This window comes from Epinephelus moara, chromosome 3 (genome assembly GCF_006386435.1).
Source record: "Epinephelus moara isolate mb chromosome 3, YSFRI_EMoa_1.0, whole genome shotgun sequence".
Lineage (NCBI taxonomy): Eukaryota > Metazoa > Chordata > Actinopteri > Perciformes > Serranidae > Epinephelus > Epinephelus moara.
This window is the reverse complement of record NC_065508.1, coordinates 17,836,456-17,854,476: the sequence shown is the minus strand read 5'-3', so window position 1 is coordinate 17,854,476 and position 18,021 is coordinate 17,836,456. Positions and strand designations below refer to the sequence as shown.

The window sequence follows — 18,021 nt, the reverse complement described above, 5'->3', positions numbered from 1 at the left end:
ATTTCATTCCTAATAATCACTGGTGACTCAGAAGACTAAGAACATTTCATGGACATTAAATCAACCATTTTCCTTTCATTGCTCACTTGTGTAACATCAGCAAACTATTGCAGATTTAGTCATCTTCTGATAGCGTCTAATCTATGAGCCACTTTGTTCTAATAGAGGATCCTTGCACAATGACACAATCAGCATTTAGCATGGTTCATTTCCCACTGATAGGGCTTTTAGTTTAATGCATCTTTGCCTGCTAACAATATACCATTTACCATTTACTGTAAATTTCAAATTCTACATAAAGCCTAAAGTTTACATTTTCCAACATGAAATCAGTGTCACGTTTTTTTTTTTTATTAGCTAACATGACACTAACAGCATTATACATTTTGCACACTTGTACATTTCTGAATTAAAAAAGCATACTTCTTTTCATTATTACATTATCTGTTAAAATGATTACATCATTCATTTCATTTTTGTAAAAATGTTATTACAATATCAGTCAAGACATTTTATCATATTATTGGTCAAGTTATTACATTATTGTGTTTTATTACATTTTAGGGGACTTTAAGTGCAACTTTTACAACATTTTCAGGTGTTTTTATATTTTTAGAAGCTTATTACATTATTGGATGCTACATATAAGTAGATAGGGCAGAAGATGCTTGTTCATGATGAAGCTCTAGACACTGCAGGAGTTAACTATCTCCAGAAGATGGCCGTATTGCAGCACTATGGATACAAGCTGCTGTAAAAACCCAACGAAGAAGACTCTGATCATCTGCGCATGCGCACGTCGTACAGCTGCCGCCGATAACAACAACAGTCTGGACGGTGTGCCCTATCATTCCAAGATGGCGGACCTCCTAGGCTCAATCTTAAACTCAATGGAAAAACCTCCAACAGTCGGCGACCAGGAAAGCCGACGAAAGGCTCGAGGTACAAAATGTTACACCTAAATAACGACTCGTTTCGCGTTAGTTTGAAACGGATGAAACTGATTAAATACGGGACTTAGACGTGTGTGAAAATTAGAAGGACAGGGGAAGAGGGCATTTCTGGTGCTGCCATTGGACGGTTGAGCTTTCAAGTAAGCCCCGTTGGCCCGGGTTCAGCACCGCATGTGCTGCAGTCTGTCTGCCGCTGAGGTCAGAGTCTGGATTGGTGTTGATGTGGGAAATGAAGTTTTCAGAAGCACTACTGAAAATGGTTCACTGTTTTCGAAGCAGTCAAAATGGCGATATAGATCCGCTGGCCAGCTCCTTAATGTGTCTTTATGGATTAAATCTGAGCGCATGCTCTAACAGTGAGAATACAGGTGGCTCTGCTGTTACTGTAAAACCTGCTGAAAGCTCTCTGTAAAAAACCAGCACTGTTTTATCTGCTGCAGCCTCCTGGATGTTGACATAGAAAACAAGTTACCTCTGAGTATTCACAGCCCTCTGCCTTTAGATATAATTTTCTTCTAAGCCCCTGTTATTTCCATTGAGTATCAGTTTTAGCCACCTCCTCTTTATTTACTTTGCTATTAGCTCAGGCTATGGGCATTTTAGTCAATAACAGTAGATAAAAGTTAATAATATAAACAATATTTGTACATAATTCCTATATTTGTTCATGCATAGTGATAAATATTATAGACAGATAGTGTTGGGAAGGTTACTTTTGAAATGTAATAGGTTACAGATTATTAGTTACCCTGATGAGACTTACATTTATAAAAAGTAATGTAACATTATATTTGGTTACTTTTGGATCCCTTTTCTAACAAATGCTTTAAACTGGGCAACAAAACTGAAAAGTCCTAAAACCATAGTTCATAAATGTTACACTTGAATTTGTCCCAACAGCTTTGCTGACCCACGTTGCCCAGATATATGCCGAAAGACGGCATTCCTGCGCAGCAAAAGATGACAAAAAACCACAAACTAAATGAATGTTATATTCTACATATAAGGTTTTTATTGAAAATAATATATTTGGGTATAAGCCCTTTGTAATCAGCAACATTTTGATAAGTAACTGTTATTTGATTACATCATTTTGTTCTCAGTAACTAACAGATTGCACCTTCCATTTATTTTGTAATTTAATTACGTAACTATGCTACACGTGACACTGATGGATTGATGGTAAACCCAAAGCAGCATCTTTACCTTAAGGCTCCAATTCAAAATACATTTTGGAAAACATTATAATATTTCCTGTTTGCAGATCTCATGTGAAAACTGTACTTTATGTGAGCCCAGTTCAGGATTTAAACTCTGGCAATGCTGAGTGGAGCGTGGCTGCAGCTAAACAAACGTCATCCAATGTTCAGTTGTTGTGAAGACATAACCACAAGACGGCGGTGATAAAAACTGACCAAATCCGTTTCATTAACTGTTATGAGTATGCCTACCAATAAAACATCAGAGGCTGTTTGCCTGTAGACACATGCAACAAATAATGGGATTTGAGTCACTCTGTTACTTGCCCTCAATGATCTGGAAATGTGGTTTTGGGATTACAGGAAGTCTGTCTCTTGATTAGGCTTTTTGCGATTTAAGTCTTAAAAAGAATATGAGAAGGCCGGTTGTTGCTGTAAGCCTACGTGATCTGTGTTTACAACGGAAAGTTTTAATGCTATCGGACACAAACAAACCACATGAAGACTTTAAATTCTGTCCTTTTTTAAGAGCAAGCAGCAAGACTCAAGAAGATGGAGGAAGACGAGAAAAGAAAGAAAGCAGAGTTCAGGAAAAAGGTGAGAGCTTGGGTGTCACATCTAAAACACACTGACTGTACTGCACTGTTATTATTTATCACATGCAGAATCACGGACTGTGCCTCCCTGTATCTCTTCTTTAGATGGAGAAACAAGTGTCGGATTTCATTCAAGACAGTTCACAACAGAAACAAAAGTACAATCCTATGGGGAAGATTGAAAGGAGTATATTGTAAGTAGTGATTACTGCGGATGATAAGCTCCTTTGTGGAATAAACATGACATGTTTCAACACAGGCTAACAGCTATTTACATGTCATTCCTCCCTATCTCACAGGCATGATGTTGCAGAAGTGGCAGGTCTGACTTCTTTTTCTTTTGGAGAGGATGAGGAGAGTCGTTATGTCATGCTTTTCAAGAAGGTTTGGATACTTTGTTGTTTAATCCAGTTTTAGATATCAAAGTAATGTGAGGAAATGTGACTGATTTCCACCTCGTGCTGTGGCAGGAGTTTGCTCCGTCGGATGAGGAGCTGGAAGCCTATCGCAAAGGAGAGGAGTGGGATCCCAAGCTGGCAGAGCAGCGGCGCAGATTAAAAGTAAGAGTGGATGCTCACAAAGCATCACTTTAACAGATTTAAGCTGGCAATGTTACATATTCAGTGTCTGAAAAGGGGCTGAATACATACAAAAAAGTCTCATTACTATTATCAAGCAGCAGAGTGTCAAAATTGACGTCATGAGACATTTATGCTTTTAATTATCTCATTTATTTATAACGTTCTTACATTCAGACAGATATTATTATACATTTCCTGAGTTAAGAGGAAGTGGTTCTCTGTAGAGCTGCAATTTTGTACAGACATTGAACACTCATACGGGGAGTGAGGAAAACTGATCAACATTAAGAAATGCAATTATATGACATGCTGTGTGTTCAGGATAGTGCCTCGACTTAGATTGAATTAATCAGAAAAGTTTGTCCTTGGCCACGGGTATCATTTTATCATGTTCTACTTCAAATTCTGCACATACAGTATGATTACATTCTTTGTATAACTGTTTCATCCTGAATGTCTATTCTGTAGTTTTACACCGATTGCATGTTCCCATCCATAGTCTGACTTGCCAGATGTAAGCCTGCCATTGGGTCGCTGATTTTGACTGGCATTTTTTCTTCCCTCTGCTTTCTGCGTGTTACCGTTTCCAAATCCCCTCGCTATGGGAAACAACAACACCCTCCAAGCTAGCAACATGCTAAAAAAATGGTTTGTTAAGGTGAAAATTTGAGTCGTGCTTTTCCTGCTTTTGGTGAATTGCTATAAAGATCTACAACGAACTTTTGATTGCACCTTGTACTAGCCCAGACTCTGACTCACAGAACTCTCATGCCTGATGTTGATCAGTTCTGACATAGCCAGTCAGAGATGATTTGCCGCTTCTCACCCTGGCAGCATCATGCGCCACTGACATTACCTTTTTTGTAGTTAATTAGTTAGTCAGTTTATTGACACAAACAACATACTTGGGTCCAAAAAATATACACAAAAAAAATCATATATAAGATAAACCCAGTAGTAAAAACATTAAAAAGTAATACACAGAGTCCCATCATTCAGTAGAGGCCTGCTGGTGCTCAAATACCGCAAGACACTAAGATTCTGTTATCAGTCTCCACGAAGAGTGAGCTCTGTTCAGTAGAGTCATGTCCATATTTCTCACGGACATCCTGTGTAAGAGGGCACACAAGTATATGTTCTTTATTTTGTATGCCAGTCTTACAGGAACACACTTCTTGTTGTGGTGACACAAGGCTCCACCTCCTCAGTTCCCCTCACAATCTGTGAGAGGATAACTGGAATCATGTAAAAGTTAATCTCAGATGGTCTTCAATGTAGGGTGTACTGCTGGTATAAAGTGGATGAAGAGATAAATCTGGGTTGATGGCTTGGTAGGTGTGGTGTCTTGTTCCCTCTTTAGATCTTGATTTTTCAGTCATCTCTCTACAGTCACTCTCAATGTGATCTTGCTGTTCATGTACAGCTCTGTTCCACCTCACAAAAGCTTCTGTGATATCGTGGTAGTAATGTTCTTCTAGAGCCACATACAGCCAGCAAATCGTCTGTGTGAAGTCCAGTGAGCTCTTCCAGAGCTGAAGTGTAGTCACGCTTCACCTCTAGGGCATGATTATCAAATTATGTTTGTCGTTTTTATCAGCAAAAGTTGAATCACATAGTGACATACGACTGTTAATGTCCTTTTGCAGGGCCATTTTAATGACAGTGCTTGCCTTCCTATGTACAAATGTTCTATTAAAACAAGTTGACCCCTGACACAACTTTGCAAGGGCACCATCGCTGCATCCTGGGCGAAGTGCTGCCCAAGACAATTGTGATTAGTTTTAAGAAACAAAAACTAGTGTTTTTCCCCCATAGCAGAAAGATAATTGGTGATTCCAGACCTTTCTCTAGCGCTGACACAGTGCTGTGGAGTTAGGTCTGACTATGTGAGATTAGTCTGTCCAGCGAGAGTGATTCCTCCTCTGTTGACCTTGCTAAGGTTTCTCCCATTTTTATGCTGTTAATGGATTTTTGAGAGGAGTTTTCCCTTATCTGAATCAAGGCTCTAAGGACAGATTGTAAAGCCCCTTGAGTCAAATTTGTGATATTGGGCAATATAAATTGACCTGACTATCATTATGATGCTGCATTTTGTTAAATGTAATGTTATGTGTTCTCTCCTTGGAAACATCTGTTAATGAACACCACTTGACAATTCATTAAATTCACTTCTCACATCATGCCACCTTCTAAAGGACAACTATTCCAGGGTGATGTCAATTTTGGCATTTTCTTACATATTTTATTTTGTAGTTTATATGCATAATCTACAGCTGACATTGGGAGGGATGTTGAAATATGTTAATTCATTACTGAAGAAGAAGCTGGTCAGGCAGGCTGAGGGAGGACAGATGCATATAAATATGTGTTTTACATTTTTATTGACAAGTGACTCCAAGAATGCATTTCATATTCCAGCTTGATGATATATAACTATGTATCAGGGTTTAATTTGTCCTTGAGTTTCCGTCACAGTCTCTGACTTTTTCTTTTCCTCTTCGCTGCAGGAACAGGCTGCATTGGAAGAAACAGCATCCAGTGAGACAAAGAAGACAGAAACATGTCCCAACTCCAACTACAGAGACAAGTACAGTCACCTGATTGGCACCTCAGCTGCGAAAGATGCAGCGCACACACTAGAGGCCAACCGGGCATATGGCTGTGGTGAGTATATGTTGTTGCTCAGATCACTGTACTGCTTTGTCACACTTTAAAGGACAGTTTGGATCTCTCGATGTGGGGTTGTATGAGGTATTTATTCATAGTTGTGTGTTACCTATAGTAGTTGTCAGCACACCCGCAGTTCAGTGAAGCTAGCAGGAGAAGCACCACGGAAGCTACATTTAGGCTCCCTAAAAAAGTCTCACCTAAAAAAAATGAGTATCAGTTTAAGTGTACACTATGTTTAGAATATTTTTACCACTTTACCTTGCTGTCAGACAGCGATTTTCGATGGGGAAGTGAAGGAGTTATATTGCTCTCTTCAAAGCCAGACTCCATTGAGAAAAACATCATTTTTACATTGCTGAACACAGGAGCTGCTGGTCTACCATTGCCTCGATCAGTTAGTTTGTTTGTGTTACAGTGTGACTTTGGTGTTTAGAAAGGGTTAGTTTGGATTCATCAAAGTCACACAATAACACAGACAAATTAACTGATTAAGGCAGCAGTGGAACAACAGTTCCTGTGTTCAGCAAGCTTAAATTGCTGTTTTTGTCAGTGGAGGCTGGTAGCTTTGACGAAGGCATAGGTGGAGAACTGAAACCATTAACGGCTTCCCTGTCGGAACAGGCTGTCTGCTTCAAGGTAAAATGGTTGCTTAGCTTCCGTGGCACTACTGCTGCCTGCGTCTCCAAATTGGGGGTGTGCTGACCGCCATCTACTGCAGGTAATACTCTGACTATGGATAAATACCTCATACAAGCCCACTTCAAAAAATCTGAACTGTCCCTTTAAGTCACACCAGCAGCTGTGGCTCAGAAGGTAGAGCAGGCAGTCCACTAATTGGAAGACCGGTGGCTTGATCCCCAGTTCTTCTAGTCCGCATGTTGAAGTATCCTTGAGCAAGATACTGAACCCCTAATTGCTCCTGTGAGTGAGTGTGTTAAAAACTGAGGAGCAGGTGGGGCCTTGTGTGGAAGCCTTGGCCACCAGAGTATGAATGTGTGTGTGACTCATAATGTTAAAAAGCATTTGAGTGGTCTGAAGTCTAGAAAGGTGCTATTCAAGTGCAGGTCCATTAACACCACTGTTCCCCCTATGTCTCATTTTTAACTCATTATGTCGGTGTTTTTCTCTCCCAGTGCCGGTGGCCAACAAGAGGGACACTCGCTCCATAGAAGAAGCCATGAACGAAATCAGAGCAAAGAAGCGGCAGAAGCAAGAGGACGACTCGAGCGCACACAGCAGCACTTCCTGAGTGTCCACCATCTCTTTGTCTACCGTTGTGTGGGTGGGTGTGCGCGTGTGTGTGTGTGTGTGTGTGTGTGGGCACATTAGCGCGTCTGTGTGCTCGGTCTAATTCATCCTATAATGCAATATCTTGTACTTCAGACATTTAAAAGTATAACTTATAATGACAGGTGTTGAATCAAGTATGTTTGTCGCTCTGTGAATTTTGGAGTCGTGAAACCTTGTTTAGTGGAGGATCCTCAGGTGAGTCTGATCCAGGAGCTGGATTAATATACATGTTTTGACATTTGCTTGTGACGTTCTGTCAATTATCAAGCTTCTCACACGTGATTGGACCCTATGCGTTATGAGAAACCTGTTTCGATTACCAAACAATGTGTTTGGGTGTGAAGCTACTTAAAAACACACGATATCTTCAGACATCATTTTTAAAAGTCAGTTTGTCAGTGATTGACATTTTTAATGCACATGTGCAGTTACAGTCCTACGTGACATTTTTATCATTAAAGTATTGACAGTTTTGAGCCGTGGCCAGGCCAGATAAAAAGTGTGGCTAAAAAATCCCACCGACAGTTTTTCCAAATCTCCAGTGCAGCTTTTAAAAGGGAAACAGGAATGCCGTCTAACGACCAGCTTTTGGTTTCATTTGTTGGGTTGTTGTTTTTTTTCTTAGTCTCAACCTGTTTCAGATCTTTGTAAAGTTGGAAGCATGCCATTTCCTCCATTTCAAGAGGAAACTCATTTTAGAAAACCCCATTTTGTGGATTTTAGGAATCTGTAATTAAGTCAGAGATTTTCTTTGTTTCTATACATCTGCACCGACTGTGAATTCAACTGTTACTCCAGACTAAATGTTTTATCATTAAGCCACACGATGGCTGGCAATAGGCATCACAGCAGGGAGCAGAGGTAGCAGACTCATTGTAAGAACATTGGTCACAACTCATTTGTTTGTAAGTCTCTCGGCATCTTGACGTCTGTTCTAACAAGGTTGCACTGTTTTATCCCCCCATGTGTGTTAATAAATGGAGAACAGTATAAGACCTTTGTCTCTATGTTGCACTCATTTCTGCACCACCTACTCTGAATTTTAGCTGTTTTCAGACTGGTTTTGGTGTCTTATAAAGAGTTGAATCTGCATTATTAAGTGGTAACATTCATTATCATTGAATGTAATAGAAGATAGCATAATGACTTACTCACAAGTGCCCTCACTGGTCATCTACTGCACACAGTCCTTACCTAAAGTTCAGTGTAACAGCTACACACGTGTGTATTTACATATCTAACAGGTTCTCTCATGAGAAGACCAATAAACAAAACATGTAATGGGGGTTACTTGGCAGTAGTGCAATGTAACCAAGTACATTTATTTAAGTGGTACTTTCCTTGAGTACTTCCATTTTAGGCTGCTTTATCTTTCTACTACTACATTACATTTCAGAAGGAGATACTTTACTTTGTACTTTGTTTTTACTTCAGGAAATATTTTTATTTTACTTGTACTTTTTTTTTTTTTACTTAACTATATTTCAGGAGGAAATATTTTACTTTTTACTTTCTTTTAACTTTATTTAAAACAAAAATTTTACTTCTACTTGTACTTCTTTTTACATCATTTCAGAAGGAATTTTTTATTTTATTTTGTACTTTTTAATTTTACTACATTTCAGCAGAAAATGTTTAATCTTTCTGTACTATTTATTTTTTTTATTTTACTACATTTCAGATTTTTTACGTTGTCCTTTTTTAATTCATTTAAGAAGGAAATATTTTAATTTTGCTTGTACTTTTTTTATACTATACTATATTTGAGAAGCAAATATTTGTACTTTTTGAACTTTTTTCAGAGGGAAACTATTTTATTTTGTACTTTAAAAAATACTGTTTATATTACATTTACTGTTTTTTTTCTAAACTTCATTTCAGAGGGAAACAGTTTAATCTTTTTGTACTTTTCATTTACTTAACTACATTTCAAAAGAAAGAAAATATTTTCATTTTCTTTTGTATGTTCTTTTATACTTCATTTAAGGAGAAAACATTTTTATTTTATTTTGTTTTTTTCCCCTCACATTAAACATTTAATAAGGAAATATGTTACTTTAACTTTGTATTTCTCTAACCACTACATTTATCTGACAGCTGTAGTAACCATCTCATAAAATGTGATGCATTGTTACAGACTGCACTATAATATATAGTTAAAATGATGTCCATTTCAACCAGCTAAAATATTAGAATGCATTTTAATGTATTTGTATTGTTTTTTATTACTTTATTGATTTATTTTATCAACACTTGTATTGAGTTCTTCATTAACTCTTTTCATCATACAGTATAAATAAAACAAAGGACATACCATACCATAAGCATCAAATAAGCCCATAAATCCAATTCCAGTAAGAATAAAAATATTTATTTCATATAATAATCAATAATAATAGCCATACAGTGTATTACAGTGTAATGAGCACTTTGACCTTTGATGTTTTAATTACTTTTAGCTGACTTTTTTCTGAGGTAAAATCATTAATGCAGGATTTACTTGGGATCGAGTTGTATAGTGAGAAATCGCTACTTGTACATAGTCTAAGTAAAATATGTCAGCACCTCCTTCACATCTGTTATTTCATCACTCCACATCAAGTCTATTTCAGGGTCATGTCATCATGCCCCTCTGAGCCAGCGCTACCTTTTGTGTCCTGAAGGGGGCGCCGTAGATCAACCAAGAAAAAAGTTTAATGTTTTTTTTTTTTTAATCCTTGCCTCACACTGTCCTGCAGTTTGTGTCCTGCAGAAACACACTTATTGCGCGCTGAGACTCAGTCACGCACATGTAAAAAATGAAGTCCATGTTTTTGTTCTTCTTCATCATTTGGTTTGCAGATGCAGAGCTGAAACCCCGGAAAGGTAAGAGCAGGCACGGCTGATGCTTTATTCTGTCCTCATCTAACGTGTGGGGCTTAAATAAGGAAAAGCATGAGAATGTGACTCAGATAAGGAGAGGTTCAGTCGGAGTTTCAGCCCAGACTGACCTGACATGTTAAGATTTACATCCTCTGTTGCTCCAAACATGACTTTAGAGTTTGGGGTGAGACTTATTTATCTCATTCTGTCACTAGAGAAAGTTAAACTTGTGTTTATCTTAATGTGCTGAAGTTGAGTCAGAGGCATTTGTTTTCCTCTGGTTTGCATTACATGGAGCTGACTGTCGCTTTGACTAAATGTCTCTGAGAGATGTTTTAAATATCAGTTGACATGGACATGCCTTAGTTTTGCTGTTCGGATCATCTGCGCCACATGTAGCTCATCCTCCTCATTTCTGACACCCAGGACCCGGGGTGGTTTGTACTTTCAAAGACAAGTCATACAGCCCTGGAGACAGCTGGCATCCCTATCTGGAGCCTTTCGGATTCATGTTCTGCATGCGCTGTGTCTGCACAGAGGTACCTCTAAGCAAAGTTTATCACTGCTGAGCAAACATTTTAAAGGAATATTACACTCAAATTGCTCCACTCTCTCCAGCTCTGCTGACACAGTGCTTGTAAACTCCTTTTTGCTTTCTTAGACAGGCCATGTGAAATGTAACACAATCAAGTGTCCTGCTCTGTCATGTGAAAATCCAGTAGCTGAGCCTCAGCAGTGTTGTCCGAGATGCACAGGTACACTGATGTTCTCTAACACCTTGTCAGCTCTGAGTCTTTAGAGGTGACTTTAAAGCCTCCTGTCATGTGTGATGTGCACTCCTCAGATGAGCCCAGGATCCCTGCAGGTCTGAGAGCTTCGGTGAAATCCTGCAGGTATAATGGAAGTGTGTATCAGCCAGGAGAGACCTTCACAAAGCTTGACCTCTTCCCATCCAAGCAAAGCAATCAGTGTGTTATGTGCACGTGCTCTGTAAGTTACACCTCATTTCATACTTTAATTCATCTGGTGAAAGTCTATGGTAAACTACATGCATGCAGTATGGAAGCATTTTAACGTCTGTATGGTTTTACGTGAGCTCAAGTTCTTACCCTACATATGGCAACATTTCATCAGTGTACTGCTCGTCAAAGCAAAGTTACCATGTGCTTTATAGACAAAAAAAACCCCCAAAGAAATTGAAAAGAATAAAACGGAAAAATAGCAGATATTTCAGATATATCTTATCTTAAATAAACTCAGTCCAAAATAATAAGTACCGTACAACTTCAATTAAACGCCCAGTCCCTTTTACAAGCCCGGTGTGGCTTTACATTTTGACACATAAACGCCTGTCTCAATTAGAGGCCTGGTCTGGTTGCCAAGCAGTTCACTTTTTCTAATAGACATTCTGAACCGGGTTTAAAATCAGTAATTTTACCGTGTAGAACATGGGAGCTGCTGTTTGCTGCTGGTTGTTGCCTCACTTGGTTAGTTTGTGTTATTGCGTGACGTAAAGGTTTAATTTGGATTTACCAGACAGCATAGATAATGGCTTCAGTTTCCTGTTGAATAGTGCTGTCTGCGGCAAGGTAAAGTGATGAAAATATTGTAAATATTGCATACACTTAAACCGACTGATTTTTTTTGGTGGCTAAAATACGTTTTGCTGCTGCCCTCATCCATAGCAGTTCATTGCTTAGCTTCCATGGCCAGCTTCTCCAACCTGGTGGCATGTCAACTGCCATCTAACATATACTATTAATAATTACCTCATACAACCCCACTTCGAAAACTCAGAACTATTCCTTTAAAAGAGGTGAAAAATCAAATAAAATCTGCTTTAACTACAAGATGTACATTAAATAAATGTGTTAAAAACTTGTAATGCATGAAGAGCATCTCTGCTCACTGCTTTACAATATAGCTGCTAATGCTGCAGTGAAAGTGGAAATGGTGGGTCAAGTTCTATTTAATTTGTAGCTGGTAAAACCATCTTGCTTTAGTTTGTGTGCTGGCTGAGCTTGGTCGTGACTTGTGATCGACACAAGACAATGGATGAAAGGTTTAATTTAGAGAACCAACTGAGACTTAATAAACTTTAATGTCCCCAGAGGGGCAATTTGTGGTCCAGCCCAGTAAACAATAAACCTAATGTAAACACAGAACAACAAGACAACAATGGAAGTCCGTGATTATGAACTGTCAGTAAATTCATAAGAACATATTTTACACATCGTTCTGTATTCCAACTTGTCCCCCCGGCCCCTCCACTGTCTGTGAGTTCACCTCAGCCCAACTTAGCCTTTAACCAAAGGCAGATATCTGAGAGGAAAGTAGAAGTTCAGCCAAAATTGACATCACCCTGGAGTTGTCCTTTAAAAGGCCGCATGATGTGAGAGGTTAATTTTATGAGTTGCTAAGTGGTGTTCATTAATGAAAGTTTCCACGGAGACAACACATAACAGTATACTTAATGAAAAGATACCCAGTAAAAAAATTTTTTACAGCAGTCCTACGAATCATGTTCATCCTCATACATTTCTTCCCTGGAGCTCATAGTCAGTATTCAGTAAAACATCCTCGCAGCTTTACTTAGTACTACGATATAGGTTTCTAGTGGGATTGTGAATCACTGCAGTTATGGATTACTCCGCAAGTTTTTCTAAGACGTGCCGTCAGATGTCGTGAGGTTGCTCAGGTAGGTTGCCCATTATTTGTAGATGTTTGTAGCTGTGTCCTCGAGCAAGACACTGAACCCTTAATTACCCCAGATGAGCAGCACAGCAGCTTTCAGAGCAGCTCAGCCGCCACTGGTGTATCTACTGCATGTGCAACAAAATAATATGTCATTCTTTCTGTACAGGAGCCAAATAAATGTGCCGTCTCATTGCGTTTTTACTGCTATTTATCAAGAACATTAGATCTGAGAAGACGCTGTGATGTCGTTTGGGCTTTGTCCATAAGAAATAAAATTTAAAAGCCTGCAGAAACTTCTCAGTACTTGAGCCTAACCCCTCTGGAGTGCATACTTGGAAATTTAAAAAATATGACATGTTGCCTCCCTTTCTTTTCTCAGAATGGAAACATCTTCTGCGGACTGAAAACCTGCCAACCAATCACCTGCTCCTCTCCAGTGTCAGTCCCAGATACCTGCTGTTTGGTGTGTAAAGGTAGTCAAACTCCTCCAAGCTGACAAACGGCTTTACAACCTGCGATAATATTTTGTAGATTAGGCCTGAACATATTCCTGATTAATAGGACTGCCTTTCTAAAATTGATATATAACACTAAATGCAAGTATGTGCTAAATTACATTTGAAATAAAATGCACTAAATCAGACAGCACACAAAAAGTATTGAACAATTACACTGAAAGTTGATATACTAGCATTCTGGATTACAGCCCGGCACTCATCATCATGACACTGATCTCTTCTTTTTGGTTTTTAGATCATGGCAACAGTGGGTCCTCATCAACCGAGGATGGAAACCAGCAGCTGAACCGAGGCGTTGTATGTTTCTGCTGATTTTTCAGAAAATTAACATTTCTTAGACTTCCATATTACACTCGCCCGTCATTAAAATATATTTAAATGTAGTGTAGCTGCAGGATTTAGGTTTAAGTCTCACAGGCAAGCGTGATGAAGTGTCCTTGAACACAACACTGAGGTCACTACAAGCTTCAGGGGAGCTGCTCTGTAGCTCTCTGACCTTTCACCTCCCTGTGCAAGTGGACAAGCAATTATTATTTTCCCCTTGAGGATCACAATTTTCAGATTATTTCTGAAACCATTTTGCAGTTATCACTTTAGACAAAGATTTCAGCTTTCCCTCAAGATCATAAGACTGAATTGCAGTGTAGTTCTATTTAAATTGCTGAAAAAATCTCACATGTACGCAGTGATTCAGAGATCTGGAGCCAGGCCATGAACTCATATGATGCAGGGCTAAATGTGATGCTCCTTCCGCCACTACTCCAGGGAAAAGGAAGCAAAGCCGATAGCTGAATAGATGAAAGATAACTGTGTTTTATCATATCTGTGTTTACAAAAGAGGCATTCAGTCGACCAGTGTTCCGGAGAGCAGAGCAGGGCGCGGTCCGACCGTGCCACTCCACCCAGGGTCAGGACTTCTCCCAGAGGCCTGAGCCTCAGTAAACTTAACCTCAAAGGGGCTTCAGAGACCACTGTGAAGATTCTGTTGCAGAGGAAACACCAAAGAGGTGAGACTTCGTCAAAACAGAAAGGTCCCGTATAGGTGTTTGATTTTATAGACATGTTCCTCACAACTTTACGATCGCTTCCATATGTAGCACAACGCTCAGATGTTTTCCATTTCTCGCAGCGTGTTTATACAATGGCAAGACGTACTCTCATGGAGACATGTGGCACCCAGTTTTGGGGAAGGTCCTGGAATGCATCCTGTGCACTTGTACTGATGGCCTCCAGGACTGCAAACGCATCACGTGTCCCAGCCAGTACCCATGCCAACATCCTATGAAATCAGCAGGAAAGTGCTGCAAGACATGTCCAGGTAGTCGAACGTGGCTCATGACATAATGAAGTGTTTATACTGACATGATGTTGATTGGCTGTAAACACCAGTCACGTAACTTTTGTCTTTTTTGCCTCTCTAGAAAGTAAAGCTGAGAGTAACCAGACCCAGTGTTTTCTTGGGTATAAAAATAACCTCTTGGTGTATAAGGTCGACTCATCTTTGAAAGTCGACCCACCCAACACAGTCAGAATCATTGCTGTTGAAAGACAAAGTACTGCTGAGGTTGAAGTGCAAGTATGGAAGACTGTAGAAGGTACAGTAACTACAGGTGGGAACTATACTAAAGGAATAGCTCAACATTTTGGGAAATGCACTTAAATCGCTCTCTATTTATTTATTGAGTGTGCCTTAAGGAGAAATCAGTTCCCTGTACTTTGCTAGCTGATCACTTGTAATGTACACCCAAACCTAACACGAGTAGTTCAGTTACCTTAACCTATCCGCGACCGTTTGACAACTTTCACTACGTGTAATAATGAGTTCCACCCAGAAGACAGCTGTGCATCGCATACAGACATTAAAGGGTGCATCTCATAGACGCCGTAGGGTGCCCTCGTTGGCGGTATCACAAACTGAGGAGCATGAGAAAGAGTCAGTATTTGACGACCTGGGATGAGAATGCGTTGGTTACCCATAGCACCCTTCTCCGTGTGGCTTCACAAAGGGTTAAAACGTAATTCCAGCTTAAAAAAACACACGCAAACGTTTCTGAAGGACACCTGTTTTACGTTCACGAGAAAACTAATGAGCATTTTCCAAAGTGTCAAACTTTTCCTTTAAGACAAATACACAGTGCTGCTGTAGAATGTATGACTTACCTGAGTTCTTTATTTATACAGGTGTTTTACAATTAATGGAAATCGGTGACGTTCAAAGAAAAGATATCGTGGATCATCCTGAAAATTACACGTTACTTACAACACTCGATGAAGGCTAGTTTTTATTTTTACATTCTGTAAATACTTTAATTTGTTGAAATCCTCTTGACTTATATGGGCTGTCGTGACAATCCTGTATTAATTTAATTTTTCAGAGACGTGGAGAAAATTTAAAGAGGAGGGCGAAAACCTGAGCACAGCTTCTCAGACCACAATCTGTGAAGACGGCATTCGGGAGATGGTGACGTTCCTAAATCCCAAGCAGATAGAGGACCTGTGTTCACCCTGATGGTTTTTGCCCCCGTGACCCTCTTTATACATATTTTATTCCAGTAAATACATGGTTAAAATACAGTACATACCTTTTTCATACATGTTGCACTTAAATGTCCTGCATCATTCCTGTAATACAAATGGAATCTCTCATTTATAATATTGTCTATTGATTGATGCTTTGTTGTTCGTCATGTTTTAATCATCACATATTTTTGTATGTAAATTATTAGAGGCCATAGCAGTGTTTGATAACTGTCCGTTCTGTTTTCTGTCATGATTCAGACATTTTTAGATTGGGTGGATTTAGGTTAATGTAGATGTGCAGTATAGAGTCCAGAGCTGAGAGCTGAAGATTGGGTTGAGACTTTGATGACTCAGTGATGTTGAGGACATTTTGGGGTCTCAATCAAACCCTTTGCTTTAACCACATGAGAATAATCTGTGTGTAGATTATGTTGGGCAGGGGGCCACGCTTTGTTAGAATGTAAAGGTTTTTTTGAGGATGTTATATGATCATCGACATATTTATTGTAAATACAAACTCTTGTTTGTCACTTTATTTAAAGCATATTGGTTCTTGTATGATTTTTGTGTACATACATTTGACTGTCTGAATGTTTATTGTTAGCATGCCAGTGAATACACAGCTGGGTATTTGTTAATAAGAAAACTGCCTTCCTAATTTCTCTGGTGTCAAAAATAGACCTACTGTAGCTATTTTTACGCAGCCACAGGATTTGGTTTGTTATCATAGCCTAATGACATTCTACTACTCCACATACCTGAAATATTTGTATTTTAAAGTGGTCGTGTAGCTGAATGCACTCAGTACCTCTGCTCAGTTTTAACCCATAAAGTTTTTTCAGTGTTTTACACCAGTAAACATTTTTGGTCTGATTTGTTTGTAGCTGTAACTTTCACGTGTAGGGGAATAATTGGCACGGAGTCACACACAGCGAGACACTGAATATGTACTTGAGGCAGGCCAAGATGTGGCTCATAGAAGTTGGAGTTGTCTTTGAAGGCATTGCTTGAAAACGATTTGCTGATTCATTTATGGTCTGCATGCCGGCCGCACCGTCGTTGCCTGAAGGCTTCCATTAAATAGAGCTCTGGAAGGACGGATAAAGTGTTTCCCCGCTGGAGATGAAATGTTATCAGAGGCATGGAAATCAAAAGCAGAAGTTCAAACTCTCTTCAACCCCCCCGAAAACTCACCAACACAATATATTCCCAACATCAGGATTTTTTATCAGGATCACTCACTACTTATCGTACTTCAATGAGGCCAAACTTCTGATGACTGTCTGTGTAATATTTCTACTTTTTTCTCAAATTTAAAAGGTTAAAATGTGATAGGGATGAATAACGTTATGTGTATTAAGGGTTATCATGTCCACCAAATCAGAAACTGGGGAGGTATTAAGAGAGATATTGGACTTCTCCATAAACTTTTTAGCACATTAGCTAACGTTAGCTTTAATAACGAAACAAAATGGAGGAAACCTTTAAAGTGTCGTCCTCCTTTCCTGTCAAATCATCCATCCACTGAGTGAGAGCATATGGGTCGGCCAGTCTGGTCCTGTTGGTCAGTGTATTTTTCTAACACTCGCAGGCCTGGACAGTGAAATTGACCTGACGCTCAACACTAAAATGAGAGCCCTGTTGGTCGAAGAAACACATCACACATTCACTCGGCTTGATGCTCTGCAGCTCCGTCTCCCCACAGAGTGCAGAGAGTGTGCCTCTTGTATCATGTTCCTCCATTATTAAAAAAAAAAAAAGCCAACAGAACTTTAGCGTTAGCTAACATCTGTGGAGATTCGTTTTGCCTCCAGCTAAGACCCGCCCACCTAAAAACGTCTACTGTTTACTAACAGTAAAAGGGTCTATTAGTCAGTTATTCAAGTTGGAGGATGTGAGACAAAAACAGCTGTAAAGGAGCTGTTAATTACAAAATTCAAATTCAGGTTGCCTGCACAATATGTCAAATTAAACTCGAAGTGAATTTTCAACTTGCATTGTTCACACATATACAGCTGCTTGAGCGCTAACAGGTTCTGCTAACTAACTGGGGAAGGCAGCGTAAGCTAACGTTAGTGCTAATTTGCTTTGCAGTGAACTACAACTGATGGAATCAAGTAACAAATACATATTTT

The 18,021-nt window shown here is 39.3% G+C and overlaps 2 protein-coding genes across 3 annotated transcripts; both read left to right on the top strand.

The window, feature by feature from the left end:
• The first annotated feature begins 800 nt into the window (after positions 1 to 800).
• spag7 (sperm associated antigen 7) lies at positions 801 to 8,284 on the top strand. The gene is made up of 7 exons (XM_050040863.1): positions 801 to 942; positions 2,682 to 2,749; positions 2,854 to 2,942; positions 3,048 to 3,132; positions 3,219 to 3,308; positions 5,837 to 5,993; positions 7,133 to 8,284. Exons 1-7 carry the CDS (start codon positions 858 to 860, stop codon positions 7,246 to 7,248), a joined length of 690 nt encoding a protein of 229 aa, XP_049896820.1. The 5' UTR covers positions 801 to 857; the 3' UTR covers positions 7,249 to 8,284.
• Positions 8,285 to 10,033: 1,749 nt separating this feature from the next.
• On the top strand, positions 10,034 to 16,722 carry chrdl2 (chordin-like 2). Of its 2 annotated transcripts, XM_050040514.1 has the most exons (11): positions 10,034 to 10,154; positions 10,578 to 10,690; positions 10,813 to 10,906; positions 10,996 to 11,141; positions 13,228 to 13,321; positions 13,602 to 13,663; positions 14,205 to 14,373; positions 14,496 to 14,684; positions 14,788 to 14,961; positions 15,548 to 15,640; positions 15,742 to 16,722. In XM_050040514.1, exons 1-11 carry the CDS (start codon positions 10,088 to 10,090, stop codon positions 15,873 to 15,875), a joined length of 1,335 nt encoding a protein of 444 aa, XP_049896471.1. In that variant the 5' UTR covers positions 10,034 to 10,087; the 3' UTR covers positions 15,876 to 16,722. The 2 variants fall into 2 exon arrangements, with proteins under 2 accessions (XP_049896471.1, XP_049896472.1); XM_050040515.1 differs by lacking the exons at positions 10,578 to 10,690; positions 10,813 to 10,906 and having other exon boundaries at positions 10,060 to 10,154.
• The last annotated feature ends 1,299 nt before the right edge of the window (positions 16,723 to 18,021 follow it).

Excerpts from the sequence above, each read along its gene's own strand:
- chrdl2 (XM_050040514.1), top strand. The coding sequence starts at position 10,088 with ATGAAGTCCATGTTTTTGTTCTTCTTCATCATTTGGTTTGCAGATGCA. Across the intron at positions 10,907-10,995 it reads GTGTTGTCCGAGATGCACAG|ATGAGCCCAGGATCCCTGCA; the intron begins GTACACTGATGT and ends TGCACTCCTCAG. Across the intron at positions 14,685-14,787 it reads GTGCTGCAAGACATGTCCAG|AAAGTAAAGCTGAGAGTAAC; the intron begins GTAGTCGAACGT and ends TTGCCTCTCTAG.
- spag7 (XM_050040863.1), top strand. The coding sequence starts at position 858 with ATGGCGGACCTCCTAGGCTCAATCTTAAACTCAATGGAAAAACCTCCA. Across the intron at positions 943-2,681 it reads AAGCCGACGAAAGGCTCGAG|AGCAAGCAGCAAGACTCAAG; the intron begins GTACAAAATGTT and ends TCCTTTTTTAAG. Across the intron at positions 2,750-2,853 it reads AAGCAGAGTTCAGGAAAAAG|ATGGAGAAACAAGTGTCGGA; the intron begins GTGAGAGCTTGG and ends TCTCTTCTTTAG.